The sequence below is a fragment of the Protomyctophum parallelum genome (genome assembly GCF_964188405.1).
Source record: "Protomyctophum parallelum genome assembly, chromosome: 3".
Classification (NCBI taxonomy): Eukaryota; Metazoa; Chordata; class Actinopteri; order Myctophiformes; family Myctophidae; genus Protomyctophum; species Protomyctophum parallelum.
The window spans coordinates 13,646,452-13,668,735 of NC_139698.1; the positions used below are offsets into that span (position 1 = coordinate 13,646,452).

A 22,284-nucleotide genomic window follows, 5' to 3' on the forward strand; every position below is an offset into this window, starting at 1 on the left:
TCCCCGGGAGTCTCCAGGGGGTCCCCAGCTATTGATAGTTTGCTGGTTAGGAACTAAATGGGCCATTGTGGGTCTGTCTGTAACTCTTGACAGTGTATAAATGGAACCGGTCCATTTGGCTCAGAGTTAAATGAACACTGAGGATTTTACAGTCTATAGATTGGGGTCCCAGAGAATCTTGAACTTTTTAAAGGGGTGCTAGCTAGCCCCTCCGTCCCTAGCTGTGGCAGCCAAGTCTATATGGACTTTTAATGTTTGTTTAGTGCACTAAATGACGACGTCATATGGCCGATACAACTCGTAATCGTACAGTAATTTCGTTTCACAATCTATTCAGGTCTCGTGGAGGACGATGAGGATGATCATGTTTTTTTATTTATTTCTCAATTATTCATTCCCCCCAAAAAATAAGCATGCCCCCAAACATCAGCATGGACCCCCACCTCATGACGTCATGTGGCTGCCACATGACGGCATGATGTTTGTTTAGAGCGTAGAGTCATATATGGACTTAAATAATACTTAAATTAATAAAACAGGGGCGCATGGCCCAATGCATATCAAACAGGAGGTCCTTGACATGAAAAGGGTTGAGAGAACCCCATGGTCTACAGAACACAGGTGTCTGCCTAAAAATAGGGACGGTTGGAACTGAAAGTGGATTAAAAAGGGACTCCTAGATGTTGACAAAAGACAAAAGTCCCCAGAACACAATAATGCAGTGTACACTACAGTGAGAGGGGACCCACTTGAACCCCCCCGTCTCCTTCCCCCCCCCCCCCCCACCCACACACACGCACTTCCCCAAACACCACACCCTAGTACCCCCACCCTCCAACCCCCCCCCCCTCTGGCCCCTCCTAGTATCATGTTCTATATGACTTTGGAATTGGCCCAGTGTCTGTTCATTCACTTAGCGTGCACATTTTCCACACGGCCCCCGGAATGTCTTTTACACGTTTTCTGATTCCTCAAAAAAAAAAAAAAAAAGAGAGAGAGAAATGATGGAAAATAATGAAGGCGGTGCAGAAACCGAAGTCAGCGCTGTGTTCACACCAGATTATTCATTACCACTATAATGTTTTTCTTTCATTGCCAAAGTATGTTTCCCTCGTACGACGAGAAGTAAAAGCATGTGTTGTTTGTCTGCCAGACCAGCGCTCGTTAATCACGACAATATCTAGGAGATTTCCACCCATGCTATATGCACAGTGATTTGCTTCACGTCAGATGGGGAGACCATCTAACACAATAATCCGGCATGAGATCAGATATACGTTGAATTAACGTTTGTTTTTACTTTAAGGGCTCAATCGTCACTATTTACATTACATTATTTATAGCCCAGTTATAGTATCATAGTCACTCGAGCAATAACAAAAAAACAGAGATTCCTTGATATGATTCTCATCTGATAGAATTATTACAGAGTCCCACCTACTGGCCTCGTTCCCATTTCCTCTCCTCCTTCTCCGATAAGGAGGTGCACTCCCTGACATTCCCAGCCGCTGTGACGAGGCCTCCAGCAGTTATCGCCTCAACCTGTGACTCTGTAACAATCGCTGCAGCTGTGACACCCATCAGTCTGAGAACTGTAACATACCACTCAGTCACTGCTACCTTGCGGCCTGCTGTTACACTCCAATATAACGTATATGCTGATTGGTTCTCACAGTGTTTGTGGTGTGGGTTTGGACATAATGAGGTTTTCTACCAAACAGAGACAATATCTTGCGTTGATTTAACTAAAAGTATACAAAATAAATGCAACCAAATGGACCCTGGGACTAGTTTAATTCACACACTTTCATGGAGTCTAAAGTTGTTTAACCCCTTTCTGAGACCTCTCTCCAAATGGTGTTTCTTTAGTTTGGTTATTTTTTGGGGTTCACTGTACAGTACTTGCAGATCGTTTTCTCTGCAGAAAAGACACCCGGGAGAAATTTGTGAGATTCTTTTGGGTTGCTATGGTGCAGTTTGTGTTGCTATAGCAACAAACAAATCTTTATTTGCGCTTGGAATATTTGGCAGCGCCTTAACTTTGCAAGAGCTGCAAAATTATATTTCGCTTGTACACATAAATCATTACATAACCCCCTGGGGTATATACATGTGTTTAAATGTGTGTTTTTGCTAAAAACACTAATTTGAGGCATTGTTTCATGATGCATGTAAGCATTTATAAAGTGAGTTAATCTGTGTGAGTGTACTGTACAAAAGTGCAGATAATGAATTACAAGGTTACTTAGGCATGCTGCCATGGCTGCCCGACCTTTTCGCTAACAAGACCCCTGACCCTTCAACCTTGAACTTTTCACAGCGAAGAAAAGTGCCAAAGCTAAGCCTGCACAGCTGAATGAACGCTTCAATGGTGTGTGTGTGTGTGTGTGTGTGTGTGTGTGTGTGTGTGTGTGTGTGTGTGTGTGTGTGTGTGTGTGTGTGTGTTGTGTGTGTGTGTGTGTGTGTGTGTGTGTGTGTGTGTGTGTGTGTGTGTGTGTGTGTGTGTGTGTGTGTGTGTGTGTGTGTGTGTGTGTGGATGGGGGGGGCATCTCCGGAGACCTCATATGTCATTGCCGTGTTGATAACTTAAATTTATGACCCCTCACCTTCAGCCCTGTGACCTTGTCCAGTAAACTAAACTCCCAAACAACCCACACCCCAGCAGTCAGAAGAAGAGATTTATGATACCCACCCACCACCACACATGCACACAGTTCACCTCCACATAGTCGCCCAACTGTTCTCCTTCATGACTTACGGCCTGTGTTCTTTAGACTCGAGTGGGTGCGGGATTCTGCCCGTCTATTCATTTATACTCGCGACACATTGTGAGCTTGCAGATCTTCTATTTTCGCCGAGCAACACCGTCAACACACGACGAGGCATATATAAATCAGGCTTTGGTCTCCGGGGAGAAGCCTGTCACCTGTCAGGGAGAGGCGCGCAGCGTTGCATGTGAGCCCGTAACATGAGACTCATAGTTCTCATGAACGCTTGCCACCCCAGTCTCACCCCCCGCCCCCCTCCTTTCCACTCTCACTCTCTCTCTCTCTGTTGCCCTTCACCCCCCCACACCCCCCCACACACCCTTTCCATCACTCTTTCTTTGAAATCAAGCCACTCCTGTTGCAAGGGGCACTGTCAGGGCCGGGGGAAGGGGGGGGGGGGGGGGCACTGTCAGGGCCGGGGGGGGGGGGGGGGGGGGGGGGCACTGTCAGGGCCGGGGCCCCATTTATATTCCCCTGCCTCACTTAGCATCACCCAGTGGCTGGCGGCGACAGGAATAGAACCCTGGGCCGGATGCTAAGCGGATCCCAGGCAGGCAGAGCAACCAGCAGGTCTGCCGTGTCACTCTGGAAATCTCCAGCGGCAGCTGTGCTGACAGGGATGAAAGTGATAGTCAGCAGCGTCAATACAACCAGCTGCAGGGGCCATTGTACCTGGGAAGGTTCCGCAAAAAATAAATAAAAATAAACGTCAGTGTCTCACTGAAGTGTAATTTTATTATTGTCGCATAACCACAGCCAAAATAGAAAAAAAATAAAATCAGTCAAATAGCTGAAAGACTAAATGAAAAGCATTGCATTGACTTTTTAAGGTGCCGTACGTTGCAAGACATATCAGACCCCAGTCCCCCAAAACACAGACCCCTGCAACAGCATGTATGTGAATATATATTCTGCTTCTCATTTCTGCTAGCTCAGTGGTGAAAAAGAAGCAGAAGAATAATAACCTATTTCTCCCTGAGTCTGATTTCAAAGTGAGGTGAGACGAAGGATCTGTATAGCCTATATGTGGCACCGTATGGGGACCCCTGGGAGGGGCCATCGGTCTCTAATGATGTGGGAACAGAATGTTTTTGGAATGGACGGATGGAGGGAGGGAGCGTTAATTAGATCAGGAGGAACCGCCCAACCTCTCCTCTCCTGGAGGATATTGGATTTCACATGCTATCACAAATCCTTCTGAATATGGAGCCACCATTCAGACAGATAAGCCAGTGACTCCAGTGACATGAATCCTCTTCAGACCCTTCCAACCATTCATCGAGGGCTTCCAGTGATTCAAGAACCCATTGTTTGGGAAGTTCATTTGCGAGACCCCTTTTGCAATGTCACAAAAGAAAAAGATAATTTAATTTGGGAGAAAGAATTCTGAAATCCGTATAGGCCTACTATACGTTGCATCACTTTCACTCGCCTTTTTGTCTTAGATTCTGCCTTTCACGCCTCTCTAACATTCCTGCTTTCCACTCATTCTCTGTGACAGATCCATCCAAACAAAGACCGAAGATCCGTTCCAGAGGGCGTCCCTTATCCAAAATCAACCCGAGTGGAGCCTGTGCCTCGCAGAGCGCTGTGACGACCAGCTCCTTTCGCCTTTTTCTTTTCTTTTTCCAAAAATACTGTTGGAAGTTGGCAGGGGCGCAACTGTGACCGCTCGCAGCTCAGAAAACACCGCTTTCCCCCCTTTTTTCCTGTGTAATGGAAACCTGTCTGAAGTTGGGAGAGCCACAGAAGCTCTGTGTTATGGTTAAATCAGAGGCCCGGAGAGAGCAGGTGCTTCCCCAGCACTCTGGGGAGACACGTTTGCCCTGGAGCTGCAGACCTGGGATCAGCTTTCGCTACCCCAATTCTGACCTCAGCCACTATGAGCTAATGAGCAAAACTTTCCCCGGATCGGCACTTCGGGGCAAAAAAAGGAAAAAAAAACGAATTAAAAATAAATAAAATTCTGCCAGTTTTCCTGCACTTGCAGCAGGTCAGTTTACAGTACAGAGGCAGCAGTGTTGCAAGGATGAGGCACACCGGCATGGAAGAGGAGCAACAGGGATGTAAATGTTTTGAAAGTCCAAGAGGGGCTATTCATGGCTGCACTTAAATAGGCCATGAAGACAATCATTTATTTCTCAACCATGCTTTGGGGACACAAATTTCACTGTAACAAAGTGAAACGTCGCAGTAACATTGCACTCTCTCCGTTGACCTTTGTGAGACATGTATGCTTCTAATTTTCCCAGTAACACAAAGAATGGAGAATACATCCATCCACATCAAAGTCAACCCTGAAAATAAAATCCTATCGCCAGAAAATTCCTTGGCCTCCTGTGTGCATTCCTGCAAACCCCGAAACTTCTGTTTCTACGCTGTAGGTATAAGACCTTATAGATAGCGTACATAATGAAAAACACGGTAACAGATATTCAACGTATAGCAACGGCGTATAGTTCCAGATGAACACTGAGGGCTTGAAAGTGGTGGTATTGTTCTTCCATTATCTAGCGTGTTAAAGGTTTGTCGTGTTTACTTGGGTTTTCTCTCCATAAAAATTTACGGCCGGCCGTACTTTCATGTTGGCTGAGTTATGTGGCGCTCTCTGGCAACGCTGCAGTGGGGGGCTTTGATGTGAAGCCATAAAAGCTGGAAGAGAGCAGTCAAGGCAGCACACTGTACCGTGGGTTGAGACAGGACGCTCAGGTCAGAGGAGTCAGCGAGCGATACACTGTGCTGCAGAGTGAACACAGCACAGGTACTGGTAATCCCATTTAAACCCGAAGGCCACGGTCTGAGCAGGACAATAACAAAAGGAGCACATCCAAAACATGGCCCAAAGTCAAATATGACATTCTCTGATTAACGTCTTTGCACAGGTGAGAGGCAGCTGTTCCTGCAAAATGGCAGCCCTTTGAGTTGGGCAAACGTGTAGTCGACACACTTTGCAAGGGCGAGTTTGCATTAAGTGTGAGTTATTGTTGCGGATTTAGATTCCGAAGCATATACAGGGTACATATAGCCCATGCTCTGACGTAGCCCGTGCTCTTGCATCGTATCGTAGCATGAAACCATGCACTATATCATCAATCACATTTGACCTGAGACTAAGAGCACAGGGTCAAACTGATTCCATTGCTGGCGTTTTTCCTTTGCTAACAATGTTTCCATTTCAAAGAAATATTACACACTCAGGAGTTAGGACCTGAGTCACCATAGGACCTGAGAACCGGGGAGTGATGAGTTGTTTAAATCATCACCGCACGCAACCTGAGTGCGGTGATTCTTTCATCATCGCTGAGGATCGATGGGGGAGGCTCTACTGCACTCGCCCAGTGAGCTCACACTCACAGAGGCGGGGGCGGGTGGTTGGAACTTGGGGGAGCAGGGGTAGAAAGAAAAGCAGAAGAACTTGGGGGAGCAGGGCTAGAAAGAAAAGCAGAAGAAAAACACCAGGGTGAAAAATCACTGCGGTCAGAAGTACTCTAATTCCCCAGTCAGACTTTCCAATATGATAAAACCAGAAGTGGGAATTAACAGAAGCGAGGATTGTCCTGCACGCCTCAATATCTCCCATTTTTCTTTTGGCTTGAAAAGATGTTGGGAGAGATCTGGTCTGGCTAAAAGCTCTGAGGACTTTCTGGTCCCTAAATGAAGACGGATCAGCGTTTTCTTTCCTGGAGTAACCTGTGTGTGTGTGTGTGTGTGTGTGTGTGTGTGTGTGTGTGTGTGTGCGTAGACGACGTGCGTGCATGCCTGCATTCATGCATGGGTTCGTGTGCATGCCGAGCCTATACGTGCTGTGGTATGTTTAGTTCAGACTTGGTGTAAGCTGTTGACAGAATCATTGGTTGATTTATGTACCCAACAGCTACTGTCTATGGGTCACCAGAGCCTCCACTGTTTATTGTTTATAACAACCAGCCTCCAAGATTCCCAGAGAGCGCCAGACCAAATGGAGCATCACTTTAGTTGAGGCAAGCAGGCACCGAAGTCAAACTGGTTCCATGCATAATTTGCACATACAGCCACGATCCTAATGATTCATTCGGAATCTACACAATCTACAGTATTTAAGCAGACCGACATTCACTCCCTCATGACCAACATCTCTCGCTGCTAAGTATACTTCAAATGACAGCTCGCCAGTGATCAAACTCCCTCCAACTTCCCAGCCTCCTCCTCTATAGCATTCTTTTTCACTATATGCCTGAATGCCCTGCATCCAATGCAGCTTCACATGTATTGTATCATGTTCTTTTCATTTCTGTGTATATATCTTCATGTTCTGCCCTATGAGGGTTCTATTGTAGAGTAGAGGTCATCACCATGCCAGGTTTTGTCAAAATGTAATTTTTTGCCACAGACATACAAAATGGGCAGTCAATAATATTACCACATTGACCTAGCCGTAATGTGTAGTGGATTCCTAATGTGCCATAGTGGCTATATCACATGATACCTGATAGTATTTCCGCATTCATTAAATCAATGTCCTGTACCTATTCTGGAGACTGTCAAGTCAGCCACCTCACTGGCTGTATACAGGCATCAATGCAGCATGGTCCAAGTCTATTACATTTTTGGGATTTCAATACTAAAATCAGTGCTTTCGTTGCACATTACATGATCAAAATAAGAACGGTATAACATAATGCCATAAAGGGTCCCTGCTTCAGCTAAGGGGTCCTTGGCCTTAAAATCGTTGAAGACCCCTGCTTTAAAGCATGCATGTAAACACACCTCTGGTAGCCTGTGATGAGAGCAGGGCAATGGGCACTGAGGGCAGCATCCTCCAGATGTAAACACACCTCTGGTAGCCTGTGATGAGAGCAGGGCAATGGGCACTGAGGGCAGCATCCTCCAGATGTAATCACACCTCTGGTAGCCTGTGATGAGAGCAGGGCAATGGGCACTGAGGGCAGCATCCTGCAGATGTAAACACACCTCTGGTAGCCTGTGATGAGAGCAGGGCAATGGGCACTGAGGGCAGCATCCTCCAGATGTAAACACACCTCTGGTAGCCTGTGATGAGAGCAGGGCAATGGGCACTGAGGGCAGCATCCTCCAGATGTAAACACACCTCTGGTAGCCTGTGATGAGAGCAGGGCAATGGGCACTGAGGGCAGCATCCTCCAGATGTAAACACACCTCTGGTAGCCTGTGATGAGAGCAGGGCAATGGGCACTGAGGGCAGCATCCTCCAGATGTCAGGCGAGGATGTAGGTAAGACAAGATAAGTCACATCCCTGTTGGTTTGGAGAATAACAGATTGATTGATTGAATACTTTATTAAGATGTTTTTTTTTAAAGACACACAAAATGCTAAAAGGATAACGCAAATAAGCCAAGGGCTTGTTTCCAATAAGGTTCTTTGTATTCAATTCATCAAGACATTTAAAGACAAATAATAATATCATATTCAGAAACATTATATATTCTACAAGTTGTGATAAAAAAGAAGTACAGTAAACAGTTGGGGAGTGGGGTCATTTCTGGTGATAAGCTTTGTCTTTTTACAGGGGCCAGTTACAAATTGCAGCCACCTGTAGGTCCTCTTTTAGAGTAGTTTTGAAGGAGGGTAGAGTCACACTTGGACACTCACACATGAAGGAAGCATGAGTTCAAGTCTGTTGCTCTCCCCAGGTTGGCGGAGGGTGTGTAGAGCTATAGACGAATAACAGTTTAAGTCCACATTTTATTCTGACCCCTGCACAAGGCCTGGTTGTCCACTATAAATCCATCATTTATACATTATAGATAATTAGTGTGGACTTAAACTGTTATTCGTCTATAGTACTCAAATTGACACAGGGGTGAAAAATGGGTTACAAAATCGTGGGATAAAAAAATATTTTAAAAAAAGAACATCATTGTGATGTCAGTTCTGTGTCAGCCGGCATGCCCAAATATTAAGTGTTGTGATGTCAGAACAGGCCAGCTCCATATATGGAGATCAGATCCAGAGCCCGGGCAGAGGCTTTTGTGCTGGTTCTGGACAACCGGCTATCCGACGGACTCAACACTGGGCACTGCACTCCCTGTGGTGGTGTGGGATGTGTGTGAAGTGTGAATTTGAAGTCGGTGCAGGCTCGGCTCCAGGATGAAATTACTGAGGGGGGGGGGGGGGGGGGGGCAGTTAAAAATGGCGAGGGCGCACATTTCATTTGTATATATAGTAAAATAATATGTACATACATTTTAAACTGAGGGGTCAGAATTTGCAACTGAGGGTGCCAGGCCCCCTCTGGCACCCACATGGTGCCGGGCCTGAGTCGGTAAAGCGAACATTTATAAAGGTCTTTTGACTCTTTAACAGATATGAAGCAACTTCTTCCATCTTCCTCCCTTCACAAGAACAATGGGGTCGAGAGAGGGACACTGTTTGTGTGGTCTTCTGCTAGTGAAAATGACCAGAATCCAAGTGAAAGAGGGTTATGTTTATAGAAGATAAGACCCTTAAATGTGTTTAAACAGATATTCAGATCCAGACATTCCTTAGTCACTACACATAGGAACCCAGCTCACTGGCTTTTGTTGGTCCTAAAATAAGCAAATGGTGTAACCTGGCCTCATAGGCCTACTCCTAAAAGTAAGAAGAAAATACACATGCATCATTTGTATATGTAAATTTGAGATTAATACAAAATAGTATTTATATTTTAGATACAGGAAAATGCAAGTTTTGCTTCTTCCCCCCAAGATCATGTATTCATAATCATAGGGATAGTGTAAAACGACGCAGTACCTCTTCAATTATGCTTGGTGGATCTGCGTTTTTTGCTTCACCCAATCACATCGACGAAGCGTGCACTCCCACTGTCCCTTGTTGCGTTCACACGGGCAGACGCAACGACGCGTTGCGAGTTGATTTGGAGCAGCAGCTACATACATGGATGCAGCATTGCGTCTTTGCAACGTCATGTCGCTGGCTTCCATTGACAATGAATGGCAGACTGCATCTTTTACATTTGCCCCGTGTACTGTGAACGCACCATCTCGCGTCACAGACGGCAGCAGCAGAGTGTCATGGCTGCCTCCGTGCAGAGGCTTCAAAAGTGCGCCGTGTCGCCGACGGGGAAGCACACCGCGTCGGTTATCTTCCTGCACGGCTCAGGTGCTGCTCAGCAATAGCTTTTTTATATGAACCGTGTGATTATTTAGTGGGAAAAGTAGAGGTGTGTGTGTTGTTTTGATGGTCTATATTCTAAACGGCTATACTACGACTTTTTGCAGAGGAGAGTGGGGACATGCAGGCATACATGTAACACATGTAGGCTATGTGTTGTGTACTCACTGTACTGTAACTGTACTGTACTGCTGCAGACAAGTGGGGATCATTATGTGGTCAGGTGGAGCTGTATTTAATATCTTGGAACAGTGGTTCTCGAACTCAAAGGAGCCCCATAATAACTCGAGTGTGTACTGTGTACAAATGTCAACACAGTGTACATGGCACACTTCAGAGAAGCCTGAAAAATGTTAAGCACGTGTCAAACAATATAGTCAAAACTGACACAAGATCTCTAGTAGATTATATGACTGACTGTAATCCACACCAAGCAAGGTTTATAAATAGGCTATCATTCTAACTCAGGAGATGCAGTAGCCCTACAAGCAGAACCCAATGGTACTGAAGTTTCTGACATTTTTGAGACCCAGTTACCATGGGGTCCTATTCCACCTCTACCCTGCCACCGGGTACGCGAACATAAATAAACATAAATACGTCGGATACGTCCTTTCTGTGCTGTTTGAGGGCTTTTGTTCGTTTGAGTTATTCTGAATGTGTGAACTATAAGTACCTATAATTACTGCTGTGAATTCTCCTGTGCCGCGGAAGCCGTTAAGTATTTGTTTGACCGCTTTGATTCTTCTCTTCCTTCCTTATTTATTGACACCTCATTGTACCGCCTATCTGGCTAGCTAGTGGCTATAGCTATGACAGAGCAAATCAGTGGCAGGAACGTATCCACGCACAAGCCAACCGCACAGCGGGAGGCGGTACAATAAACGGTAGGGGAGACGGGGGTAATGTGAGACACTGGGTAATGTGAGACACCCCCTGTATCACATGACCACAAGACATTTGTGTCATGTGACCATTATATGTTGAAGCCCCTCCCATTTCCTACCTGCCATGGAGGAGAGGACCTTATTGTGCTGTGGTAAGCATGTTTTTTTCACAAAAATATGTTTTTTGCATGTAAAAGTAAATTTTCTTGTCGTCAACATAATCAGCTGTTGTGTCAAAGCAAATTAATTCAGGTAGAAAAACTTAAATCATACACGTTGATGAACTACCATCATATACATCCATGAGATTGCTGCTAGCTGAAGATTAGCCTGAATTGCTAAAAGAGGTCCTGTTTACCAAAATGTGGGTGTGGGGTAAAGTGAGACAAATGCTCTGGGGTAAAGCGAGACACTGTCTCACATTACCCCACCATGAGGCACAAGTTAAGTTCAGTCTTAAACATATTTTAATCTAATATTACATTGCATATGTTTTATTTTCTATGTCATAAACATTGTAGAAAATGCCAAGATACACCAGAAAGACAACCTGGGGTGGAACCGCCCTTGTAGAGATGGAGAAGGCAGCCGCTGAGAGCAAGGCAGAAAAGAAGATAATACACCAGAAATATATGCACAATTGCACAAATTATCAGAAGAATCCTGGGAAACACGAAAGCATGGGAGAGACCCACATTTGCTATAAAGGAAAACGATGTGGCACATGTTCTGAAATGTGATGTGGCGAAGAAGCTGCCACAACCTAAACAGCGTGGAGGAACCACACAGAGAGAGCAAATCCTCACCTTTAGAAACCAGTGACTTCCAGGAAAGTCTGGATGGCAACCGAGGAAGGTCAGTGACGCTGGAGAGACAGCTGACCTCCAGGAAAGACTGGCGGGGTAACAGGGGCCAGCAGCCCCTGTCGCAGCACTCGCAAGAGGGCACCAAGCAAGCTACAGAACGTACAAATAAGCAATACCCCCAGAGTCTTCCGAGAGGAGGGGAGGAAGGGAGACTCGATAGAACAGATTCAACGACAACAACAATGCCAGTGACACCGACTCAGAGAAGGCTTCTTTGACTCAAATACACCAGAGTAAGGCTAAGTGTGGACAAGGATGGACACATGCACACCGCACATACGAACAGTCTGGTGAGATGTAGGAGAACCCTAGGCATGAGGCAAACCATAGTCCTAGAGACCTCAGTGCCTGCAGTCCCCCAAGAACACACAAGGCCGAGGGAGCCTCCTGTTGGTTCAGGCATGACAGAAAGGACAGTGGGCAGATCTTCAGGGGTTTCCCTGGGCGAGCTGGTCGCTGGGGTGTGGTCAGCACTGGTTTGCTGCACCTGGCCAGCAGGTCACTGCGTTCCCTGTTGGCCGGGTGTGGCCAATGCTATAGCTGGTTTCACCTCGGTGATGGCTGTGCCCGGGGCGCCCCTCCACAGATTTGTCTATAGCTGTGGGCATGGAGGAGAGGGGCAGTGACTTGGCCAAATCACTGCTGACCCGCCAACTGGAGAGTGTAGTTGTTGAGGGTTAAAACACTCTAAGACGTTTGGAGACCACCTGATAACCTCTCTTCCAGGCCAAGGCTTCATCCATTTATGATGATTTATGATTATAATCACATCGTTGATGTATTTACAAACTGTAACCTTCAGGGCTGGAATGTAGAGTAGGCCTAGTTGTAGCTGTAGCTGTTCTAGCTGGTTCTGATGGTGCTGAGCCCCTACTAGCCTGCTCTAAGGGTCAAGTGTTCCGAACCCAATTGCTGTCTACTATGCTAAAGTGACACAGATACATTCCCGGTCTTAATGGGTTAAATGGGGGGAAACTTCGACCGAGAGAAACGTTTATCTCTTTTAGCAAGTGTTGCTTTTTGTAGAGATGTGGATTGTGTGCGTGTGTGTTGTGTTCTAATCATTTGAATGTTAATTAAAACATTTTGAAATACAGAATGTTGTCTTTGATTCTGTTCAGACTTACTTTAAAGTGTTTAGAAAGAAAATGTGGTTAATGACCAATTCCCATGATTCTGTTACTAGTCTGACATTAGTTTTGGAATGTGTGGTTGTCAAGCTAGCTGTCAGTGTTCTAACTGTTAAAACAAGTGTTTTTATGGTAGTTTTAAAGTGAAAAGAATAAGTGGTTCACTTTACCCCATTGATTTTGCTGGTCTGTCTCACTTTACCCCAGCCCTGGGGTAAAGTGAGACACCTGACCACTTTTTTTAAAACAATCATATTTTCACTGCCCTTTGTCTTGGATTCATTCTAATCATTTCCATTTTTAGGAAACATCCCAAATGAATGGGAAATATGTAAATTTGACTGATATATCATTTTAGCTCGCCTACAGGGGAGCAAATGTAAAAAGTGTCTCACATTACCCCCGTCTCCCCTAAATAAACAAGGAAGGAAGAGAGGAATCAAAGCTTCCAAGTCGGTCAAACATAGATTAAAAATCACACCAGTGTGAACCGAGTGGTGCAACTCCCGTCTATTGGTTCTCTGTATCATTCCAATTTGTATCGTCCAAATTTCTTCTCTGTATCGTTCCAATTTCACGCATGTGCACACCACTCGTGCTCATGACAACAGGATCATTGCTGGTTGTAGGAGTGGTTGCACCACTCTGGTGCCCCCTACTGGTATAAATAAGTAACATACTCGTGCTCACTTATACATACAAACATACAGGTACACGGACATTGCTGGATGTATTGGTCACTCAAAAATACTTAACGGCTTCCGCAGCACAGGATAATTCGCAGCGGTGTGCGTTGGAAACTAGAGTTCACACATTCAGAAGCCCTCAAACAGCGCAGAAACCACGTTACCGAAGGTATTTATGTCTGCGTTCCAACATTTCCATACGAAAACACATCACCGCACAGGGACCCTACGGGTCAGCCCGGTTTGGTTCGGATTGGGCTGACCCAGGGGGTTCCGAGAGGGGCTAGAGATGCAGAGTCCTAGCCCTGAAACATGACTGTCATAATCATGACAGTCATAGTCAATATGTATTTGGCTGTGGACCATATGCAATATTTGTGAGGTTGTAAATTCGTTTTAAATAGGCTGATGCATTTAAACTGATTTTGATGCTACATTAACACATTCCCTCAAGAACCGTGGAGGTCCCCGCATCCGCTTTGAGAACCACTGAACTAGAGTTGTCTACTAGTTTTTGAACGTATTAGTGTTTATGGGACATGCCATGGTATGGTGGGAAGTAATAATAGCACTGGTTAGGGCTGAACATTGTAATATTAAAACTAAGCACCTTTTTGCTTAACAATATAAAATAAAACAACCAAGCAATCATAAACATCACAACAATTACAGCCAAATATATAACAACAACACTATCAGAGTTCTGGGGCTTAAAAAGGCCTCTCCGTAGAAATGTGTCTTTAATTTTGTTATTTTTGAGGGAACTAGTAACCCTGAGGTCAAGAAGGGGACTGTAATGTTGTGATATAACATGCCAGGGAAAAAACATTATATGAAAAAGAAAAACTATATGAAAAAAATATACCGGTAGGCGGTATATATATGAAAAACTACTGGAAACGAGCGCTTCCAAACTTCAACACTTAGAAGAAAAAATCACCTACAAAGAATTTCTCAATTTCTCAGAAGTAGCTCATAACATATCTACTATGGATTTTACAACGAGATAGAAAGAGGATAATTCAAGCTTTTCGTACAGCTGCAATATTGGTCAGTTTGATGTTGTTTAATACAATCAGATTGGATGTATGGGCTGTCAATGGGAAATAGTGCACCCACACAGATATAGATCAGAAACAGTATGCATTTTATTCATGAAGAATCTCATTGTGTGAGTATTTTGTGAAAGCTCAATAGTCATCGCCACAATATTGACACAGTATCTGTTCAAAATATATTGTGATATTTGGTGTTGTACATATCAGCCCGCCCCTAGCACTGGTCAAGTGGTCATCCATCCTCCACTTCTTAACAAATCTCCTTTCCAACTTTAGGTGATACTGGGCAGGGACTGCGAGCCTGGGTACGAGATGTTATTACCCCAGAATTGGCATTCTCTCATATACGAGTCATTTATCCCACTGCTCCAGCCAGGTAGGTTACTGTACATCTCACAACCTTCCATGTCTTGTTTTTCTAGCAATGGTGGACTGTGTACTGTTACTTGTGTACTGTCATCTGTTATTTTATATATAAATACTTGACATGACTCACTCCACTATACATTTCAAAGACAAATATTGTACTTTTGACTCCACTACATTGTAGGGAAAAGGTACATTATAAATGGTTTCAAATAATTATTATGGTGGGATTTAAATACAGCAATACATTGATATTAAAAAGAAAATGTACTTTGTAATATGTACTTTTACATAGTGAACAATTTCTCCCAGTGCTTTCCACAAGATGTATGACTCTGTAAAAGCCCATGTCTGCCTTTGTCTCATTCTCTCAGGCCATACACACCGATGCGAGGGGCACTGTCCACTGTGTGGTTCGATCGTCTCAAGATCTCGCAAGACTGTCCTGAGCACCTGGAGTCCGTAGATTCAATGTGCAGCACCTTGGGGGCTGTGATTGAAGAAGAGCTCAAGGCTGGTGTGCCCAAACACAGGATGATCATCGGTACTTGTTTTCTCTCTGTCTGTATTGCACCACACTCTATTATTAAAAAAAAATAATTGTTAAGATTAGTTTTTGGCCTTTTGCATTTATTGATAGTTACAAGTGAAGATAGTCAGGAAAGAGGGAGAGACATACAGCAAAGGTCGTCATGAGCGGGACTCGAATATGCGATGCGCTGTCAGGCCAGAGCCTATATGTGGCATGCGCCTGGACCACTAGGCCATTATTTCTGTTGTGTAGACTCGGTAGCTAGCTATGTAGCCATGTCACCTTTTTTAAATGTATTATTCAACTCTGCCTTTCTGCACACCCCAACCTCTTATTTTCTCTCTCATTTTTTCTCACAGTTGATCCTTGGCTCTGTTCTTCCATACTGCTTTTTTCCTTCTTATTCTTTTCCTCCCTATTACACTAACACATTTGCACGCACGCACGCACGCACCCACGCGCACACACACACACACACACACACACACACACACACACACACAGACACACTCTCTTTCTCATACACCTCAGTTCATCGTAGCTTTGGTGTTCTTAACTCCCACTATCACGATATAAAATGAAGTATGCAACTTATCAGGTTACCGTATCCTTTCATGTGCTGCCAATTACGAACAAAGGGGGGTTAGGGGGGGTGGGGGGGTATTTCAGGGAGATTCTCAGGTCCTGAAAAGCTTTTTCCTCAATATTGTGGTTATCAAGTTCGCATATAAATAACAATGAAATGGAACCGCGCGCGTCAAGTGTTGTAAACATTATGGCTGAACTTAGGTAAGAGTTCCCACAGGAAATAATGTGGGGGGGGCATCATGCGTTTTAATGTCAGTGTAAAGACAGCAAATGATTGCCGTGCATGAAAGGGGAAACCGCTGGGAGCACTGGGAAAAGGGTTAACCTACAAGCCCCGAAATATATAAATATACAGAAATAGTTGAGAGGGGGAGTGAAAAAAAGGAGAGAGGGCTTGTGTGAAAGGCTTCAGTGTAGAGGGCCAGAAAAGCCCCTGAACTCAGCTCCAGAGAAAGTGATTCAAAAAACACATGCTCCTGGGAGACTGCTGAAATATTATCTTCCTAAATCATAACATTTTGTCATTAACTATAAATACTCATTGGAGTCACTCGGCATGCTGGAGAAAACGCACTGCTCCGTACCCAGAGTCCACTTCCCCGGGCTGACGGACTGACAAGTGCCAGAGCTTTCCATGGAAAAGTTTTTTTTTTCTAGGGGGCCGGGATTGCGGGTTTGTGTGTGTGTGTGTGTGTGTGTGTGTTGATGTTTTTCTCTCTCTCTCTCTTTGGAGGCATCAGTCCACAGGAAACTGTCTAAAGCAGGGTTTCCCAAACATAGGGTCGCGACCCATATTGGGCCACAGACCCGTTTGTATATGAGTCACCAGTACCTTTTTACTTTCATACAAGAAACAAAGAAATATATATTTTTAAAGAAAATGGGGAAAAGTCACAAAAAGTGTAATATTTCCTATCCTGAGGAGACACCAATTTTAAATATTTGGGAAGGCCTGGTGTAAAAGAAAGGTATCGCATACACACAGTGATTTTACACAACTTGGCTCAAACATATTGACACACATGCAGAGAACACAACGGTACAGAGAATACCGTGTGTATTTGGGGGGCTTAGGTTCACTACAGCGATGATACAAAATCAGAGGGAAACCATTAAAGAAACAGAAATGTCAAATTCATACTTAGTCGTATGGCGGTGTCCCGTGCCAAGAATAGCAGATCTACAAGCTCATGCATTGTGTGAGCTTGCAAATTGTCTATTTTTTACACATGAGACGCCATCATATGACTAAGTAAAAAAGTAAGTAAAGTAAAAAAACGTTAAAAAAAAAGTAAGTAAAAAAAAGTGTAAAAAAACATTACGAAATGAATACATGTAATGTTTATTTTAATTTTTTTATGACCAAAATTGAACTGAACTGAAGTATAAAGCAGGCTTAGGAATCCCATGGATGTCTGTACTTTTTCCTTTAATACACTGGTTTGAGCATGTGAGTTCCACCTTTCCTGTACCCCCACCTCTCTCTCTCTCTCTCTCCCCTCTGCCCCCTCTGACAGGATGATGGGTACTTGCACTCTTTCCCAGATGTACACAGTGTGCCCAGATCTACCCAGATGTGTAAGATTAAGGACAGACTCGTGAACGGGTGCCTGGTCCAAAAGGAACGAAAAAGCTGATGATGTGGAACTAAGGAGTCCTATTCATTTTAATGTTTTTTCTTTTCTTTTAAGGAAGAGAGAATTTTCCACGTCTGAGAACTTTTAAGTGCCACGAGTGAGCTACTGTATATATATATATATATATATATTGTCGCTGTTGGGGCAGAAACGTCTTATCTCAATATTGAAACATTCAGCATTCTTCTGTAAATTAACGCCCTGCCCTGATCACACTACGGGATCATCAAAAGTAGCCGATCTACAAGCTTGAAATGCAGTGTGAAGCGACTCGTTTGGAGCTTGTAGATCTGCTACTTTAGCTTTTAGCTTTTTATTTGAATCCTGAAAGTAACAGTTTTGGAAATATGAGGTTTCCACCAGAGATATGACGATATGGAGAATAATGTAGTTTACAGTCCTACCTCCTGTTTTGTCTCACGCACAATGTAAACAAAATAAGCATTTTTATTTTATTTTTTTTGTATTCCATTCATCAAAGGGGGTTTCTCAATGGGCGGAGCCATGGCCCTCCATTTGGCGTGCCGGTATCACCCAGATGTCGCCGGAGTGTACGCTCTGTCCAGCTTCCTCAATAAGGATTCCATCGCTGTTCAGGTGAACCTCAAGCCCACACATAAACCATGCAGATGGCAGCCATTTTGCTCGTACTTATTACTTTTAGCCTAAATGTACCTCCGTGCTGTTCACATTTTTGGCTAATAAAGTATTCAATCAAAACTTCGATCCTCCGCGTTGAAGGCGGTGTATAAGTGATTATTTTCTTTTGTTAAAAAGCTAAAGCCCTACAGTATATCACGACTGTAATCATTGCTACAGGCTGTTCACTTCAGTAAAAAAAAAAGTTTCATCACTTCCAATTACATGTGTTTATCCTGCATCCTGAATGAGTTCTCTCTCCTGATTGGATCAAATTGCCGTCCCGACGTGAATACGTATTTTCTGTTTACTAAAGAGAGGAAGAGATGTGGAGACGCCTGTTGCAGAATAAACACTCATCAATTGTTCACTATCAAGGAGGACCACACCAACAAATAAGGATGTTTTTTTTTTCAACTTACATTTTATTCATTTTTCATGAACTGAAATAGACAAGGACATACAGAAAGGAAAAAGACAAACAATTGAACATTACAGTATGTGTTGCCAACTCCGTAAATAACAGTAGATAAATGCTATAACTGTAGGAGATCACACAGGATAATAATAAAATGCAAACAATATGTGAGCGTACGCGCACACACACACACACACACACACATACACACTCACACTCACACGCATACACCCCCACACACTCTCACAGTCATACACACACCCACACACAATAATATTGGACAGTAAAGTACCGTATATAAAGAAAATAAATAACAACAGTTACCATCCCATCTATGAGGTCACCCCCTAGAAATATAAGCATCTATGTATCATAAACATGAGTATTTGTGTCAAGGATTCAACAAATAAGGATGTTTGACGAACTTTATGTGGAGAGGTTAGAGAGGGAGTAGTATGAGAATTAGGGTGAGAACAGAGGGGGAACCGTGGGTTAGATGGGCCTTTATAATATGGGCGGAGGTGGCTTGATAGGAGGTGGAAGTAGCTGTACTGGAGGTGTGGACCCGCTCCTGAACCTCAGCTATAAGCTCCATATTATTGATAGCAATATTGCCAACCGAATATAGATCTATTTTACGGTTATTTTAACAGTTTGACGGCCACTAATTGTTTAATCCAGGGTTCCACCACGCGTAATACGATATTCCCGCCTTTTGTTTTATGTGTTTAATTAGCCGTATTTTAATAATCAAAAAGAAACTCTGTCTTTGCCGCGGAGCTGGAGACGAGACCTTCATGTTATGATGACGAAACCGGAAATCAACACATGCTGTGGGCTGCTAGGGCTTCTGGGAAATTTAGGCCAATAACAAACGGACGAACATTTTTTCGGATTTTCGCGGATCAAAAGCCCAAATACTTCAGCGTATGCTCTAAAGGTAACCGGGCTGGAACCCTGGGTGCGTTCCTGTGGGTCTTGAACCCCCCCCCCCCACACACGGAGTTGCACCACTCACTTCATTTTTTTTACATTTTGATGTCGATACTTTTGTACTTTTACTCAAGTACATTTTGAATTCCGGACTTTTACTTGTAACGGAGTACTTCTATATTGCAGTATTGGTACTTTTACTTAAGTAGAAAATGTGAGTACTTTTTCCACCACTGGTAATTAGTTGTGTCCCCTCCAAGGCTGTGGAACGTCGGGTGGCCGCTGGACAGTCGGTTCCGGAGCTGTTCCAGTGCCACGGGACCAAAGATGACCTGGTGCTTCACCAGTGGGGAGAGGACACATGGTCAGCGCTACGGAAGGCTGGCATGGCCGCCACCTTCCACTCCATCCCTGGACTGTACCACCAGCTGTCCCGACCCGAGATGGAGCTGCTGCGTTCCTGGATCCTCGCCAAGCTGCCACCGGACGGACCCTAAGGTCCCTGACCAATGACCGATCCTCACAAGAACAGATTCTACCTCCCGGGTATTTCGGCACCATGGCTTTTGTGAGTTTGGCAATAAACCTGTTTTTGAAGGGCGCTATAGCCCCTCCAGTGCATGGCTTTTTGAAGATTAAGTCATATGGCAGCCAAGTCTATGGGATTTGAAATGTTTCTTTTTGCCACTTATGATGTAAATCGTTTGCCAGCCAAGTCTATGGACCTTAAGCATATTCCATTGTTTGCTTGGAGCACTTATGACGTCAATCGTTTGCAGCCAAGTCTATGGACTTTGAGGATATTACAATGTCTGTTTAGAGCAATCATGACGTCAATCGTTTGCAATCCAAGTCTATGGACCTTTAACGTGTGTTAGGGCATTCAATGACGACGTCATTTGGCCGATGTAAATACAGTGGGCGCCCCTCACTTCACACAAGTGTGATTTTCTTCTCTTCTTTTGCTTTATATTACATTACATTTCGTGCTCAATTCACACACTCAAACACCTGCTGTATGGCTTGTGCTGACAAAACAGTCAAAGTGATGGATAAGCGCTTCAGACCTGAGCGCCAGCTCACAGTTCTGTGGGAACGATGTGTGTGTCACGTCACCTCGTCGTCCTATAGGCTCACAGCACGATGTGTGTGTCACGTCACCTCGTCGTCCTATAGGCTCGCAGCACAAGAGGCCCTTTGCCTTGAGAGTCAACACCCTGCACTGGAGAGAGCAGCGTTTGTCCAGCGTCAATCGGTCTACTTTGGCACTCCTGTTTGGCCAGGGTTGAGAAACAGCTCTTTATCTCTGATGCTTCCTCTCCTTTCTCTGCGAGTGTGTGTGTGTGCAGTGTGTGTGTCCTTTTTTTGTTTCAGAATCCATCATCAATTTGTTGTAAATGTGTTGAACATGTGTCTGGACTGAGGTCCGCACTGTTTGCTCAGTAGCACTGCTCCATAACACACATCGCTTCATTAATGGTTATTGGAAGGAAGTGGTTAGTGCCCCCCCCCCCCCCCCCCACACACACACACACACACACACACACACACAAACAGACACACACACTCACTCACTCACTCACTCACACACTCTCAGTTGTGTTGTTCTTGAAGTGGCCAGGATGTTCCCCTGTGAGAGCTTGTATAGAGCGGCTCCAGGCCAAGGTCACGGCACGGGGATTACGAGCGAGATGGAGCGACATGGTGCCAAAAATAATGAGAATCGTGACAATGATGGAAATGTCTTTAAGGCCTCTGTACGTAAGTTAAAGATCGTCTGTTAACGTTACGGCCCCCTGCGCTCCAGCGTTTTGTGTTGGTGTGTGTGTGTGTGTTCTCCTCACTCTGGATGAAAAAAAGCTGCCTCTAGTCTATACCGTATCTGACGCAGGCGGTGCCTTGTTTGTTTGGAAAAGTGCCTGTGTGTGCACTCGTACATTCCACGGCACGTGCCACGCCCCTATCCTTTAATTAACTTTAATGTATGCCCTAATAGGCCGGGGGGGGGGGGGGGTGGGGGGGGGGGGGGGGGGGGGGGGGGGGGGGGGGGGGGGGGGGGGTTCTACAGTAGAGGAAGTGAGATAGGTGACTGAGGTCACGAAGGCTCTCCCAAGCCTTCCCAAAGTTCTCAGTCACCACGACTGAGTCATTTGGAGTCTTCTATAGAAGTGCAGTCCTGCAGAAAAAGCTTGTATAGGCTTATCTTCGGTTATTAGTTATTTCAGTCTTCCAGAAACCCCTAACGATCTCAGATATTTCATAACCGCATTTCTTCAACTGCAGGTTAGCCGTGTGGCTACCAAAACATCACATTTTGCATATTGTGTTAAGTGTGTAGGACACTAGGGCGCTATAGTGTGAGTTGGCTCCTTTTCACGCTGTTTCACAACATTACATATTAGGACTTGGCCTATGGCAAACATTCTTCAGTCGTGAGATTGTATTTGCTTGAATCCATGCACCACCGATAGGAGGAGATGGGAAGTATCCTTTCCAGTGGTGCATGCGTGCATGTGCATAGCATGCACGTTTGCCTCTGCAGCCCGGCCTGCACTGCACTGTGCATCAAGTAACAAGAGTTAACCCTGCTGAGACAACATACAGTACAAGAACACAAAAACTGAACATAGTATCGAGCTGCAAC

The 22,284-nt window shown here is 44.6% G+C and overlaps 1 protein-coding gene across 1 annotated transcript; it reads left to right on the forward strand.

Annotated features, from left to right (window-relative positions):
• Positions 1-9,790: 9,790 nt before the first annotated feature.
• Positions 9,791-20,699, forward strand: lyplal1 (lysophospholipase like 1). Its single transcript, XM_083761537.1, has 5 exons — positions 9,791-9,888; positions 14,804-14,903; positions 15,268-15,437; positions 18,132-18,247; positions 19,901-20,699. Exons 1-5 carry the CDS (start codon positions 9,801-9,803, stop codon positions 20,135-20,137), a joined length of 711 nt encoding a protein of 236 aa, XP_083617663.1. The 5' UTR covers positions 9,791-9,800; the 3' UTR covers positions 20,138-20,699.
• The last annotated feature ends 1,585 nt before the right edge of the window (positions 20,700-22,284 follow it).

Excerpts from the sequence above, each read along its gene's own strand:
- lyplal1 (XM_083761537.1), top strand. The coding sequence starts at position 9,801 with ATGGCTGCCTCCGTGCAGAGGCTTCAAAAGTGCGCCGTGTCGCCGACG. Across the intron at positions 9,889-14,803 it reads TATCTTCCTGCACGGCTCAG|GTGATACTGGGCAGGGACTG; the intron begins GTGCTGCTCAGC and ends TTCCAACTTTAG. Across the intron at positions 18,248-19,900 it reads AGGATTCCATCGCTGTTCAG|GCTGTGGAACGTCGGGTGGC; the intron begins GTGAACCTCAAG and ends GTCCCCTCCAAG.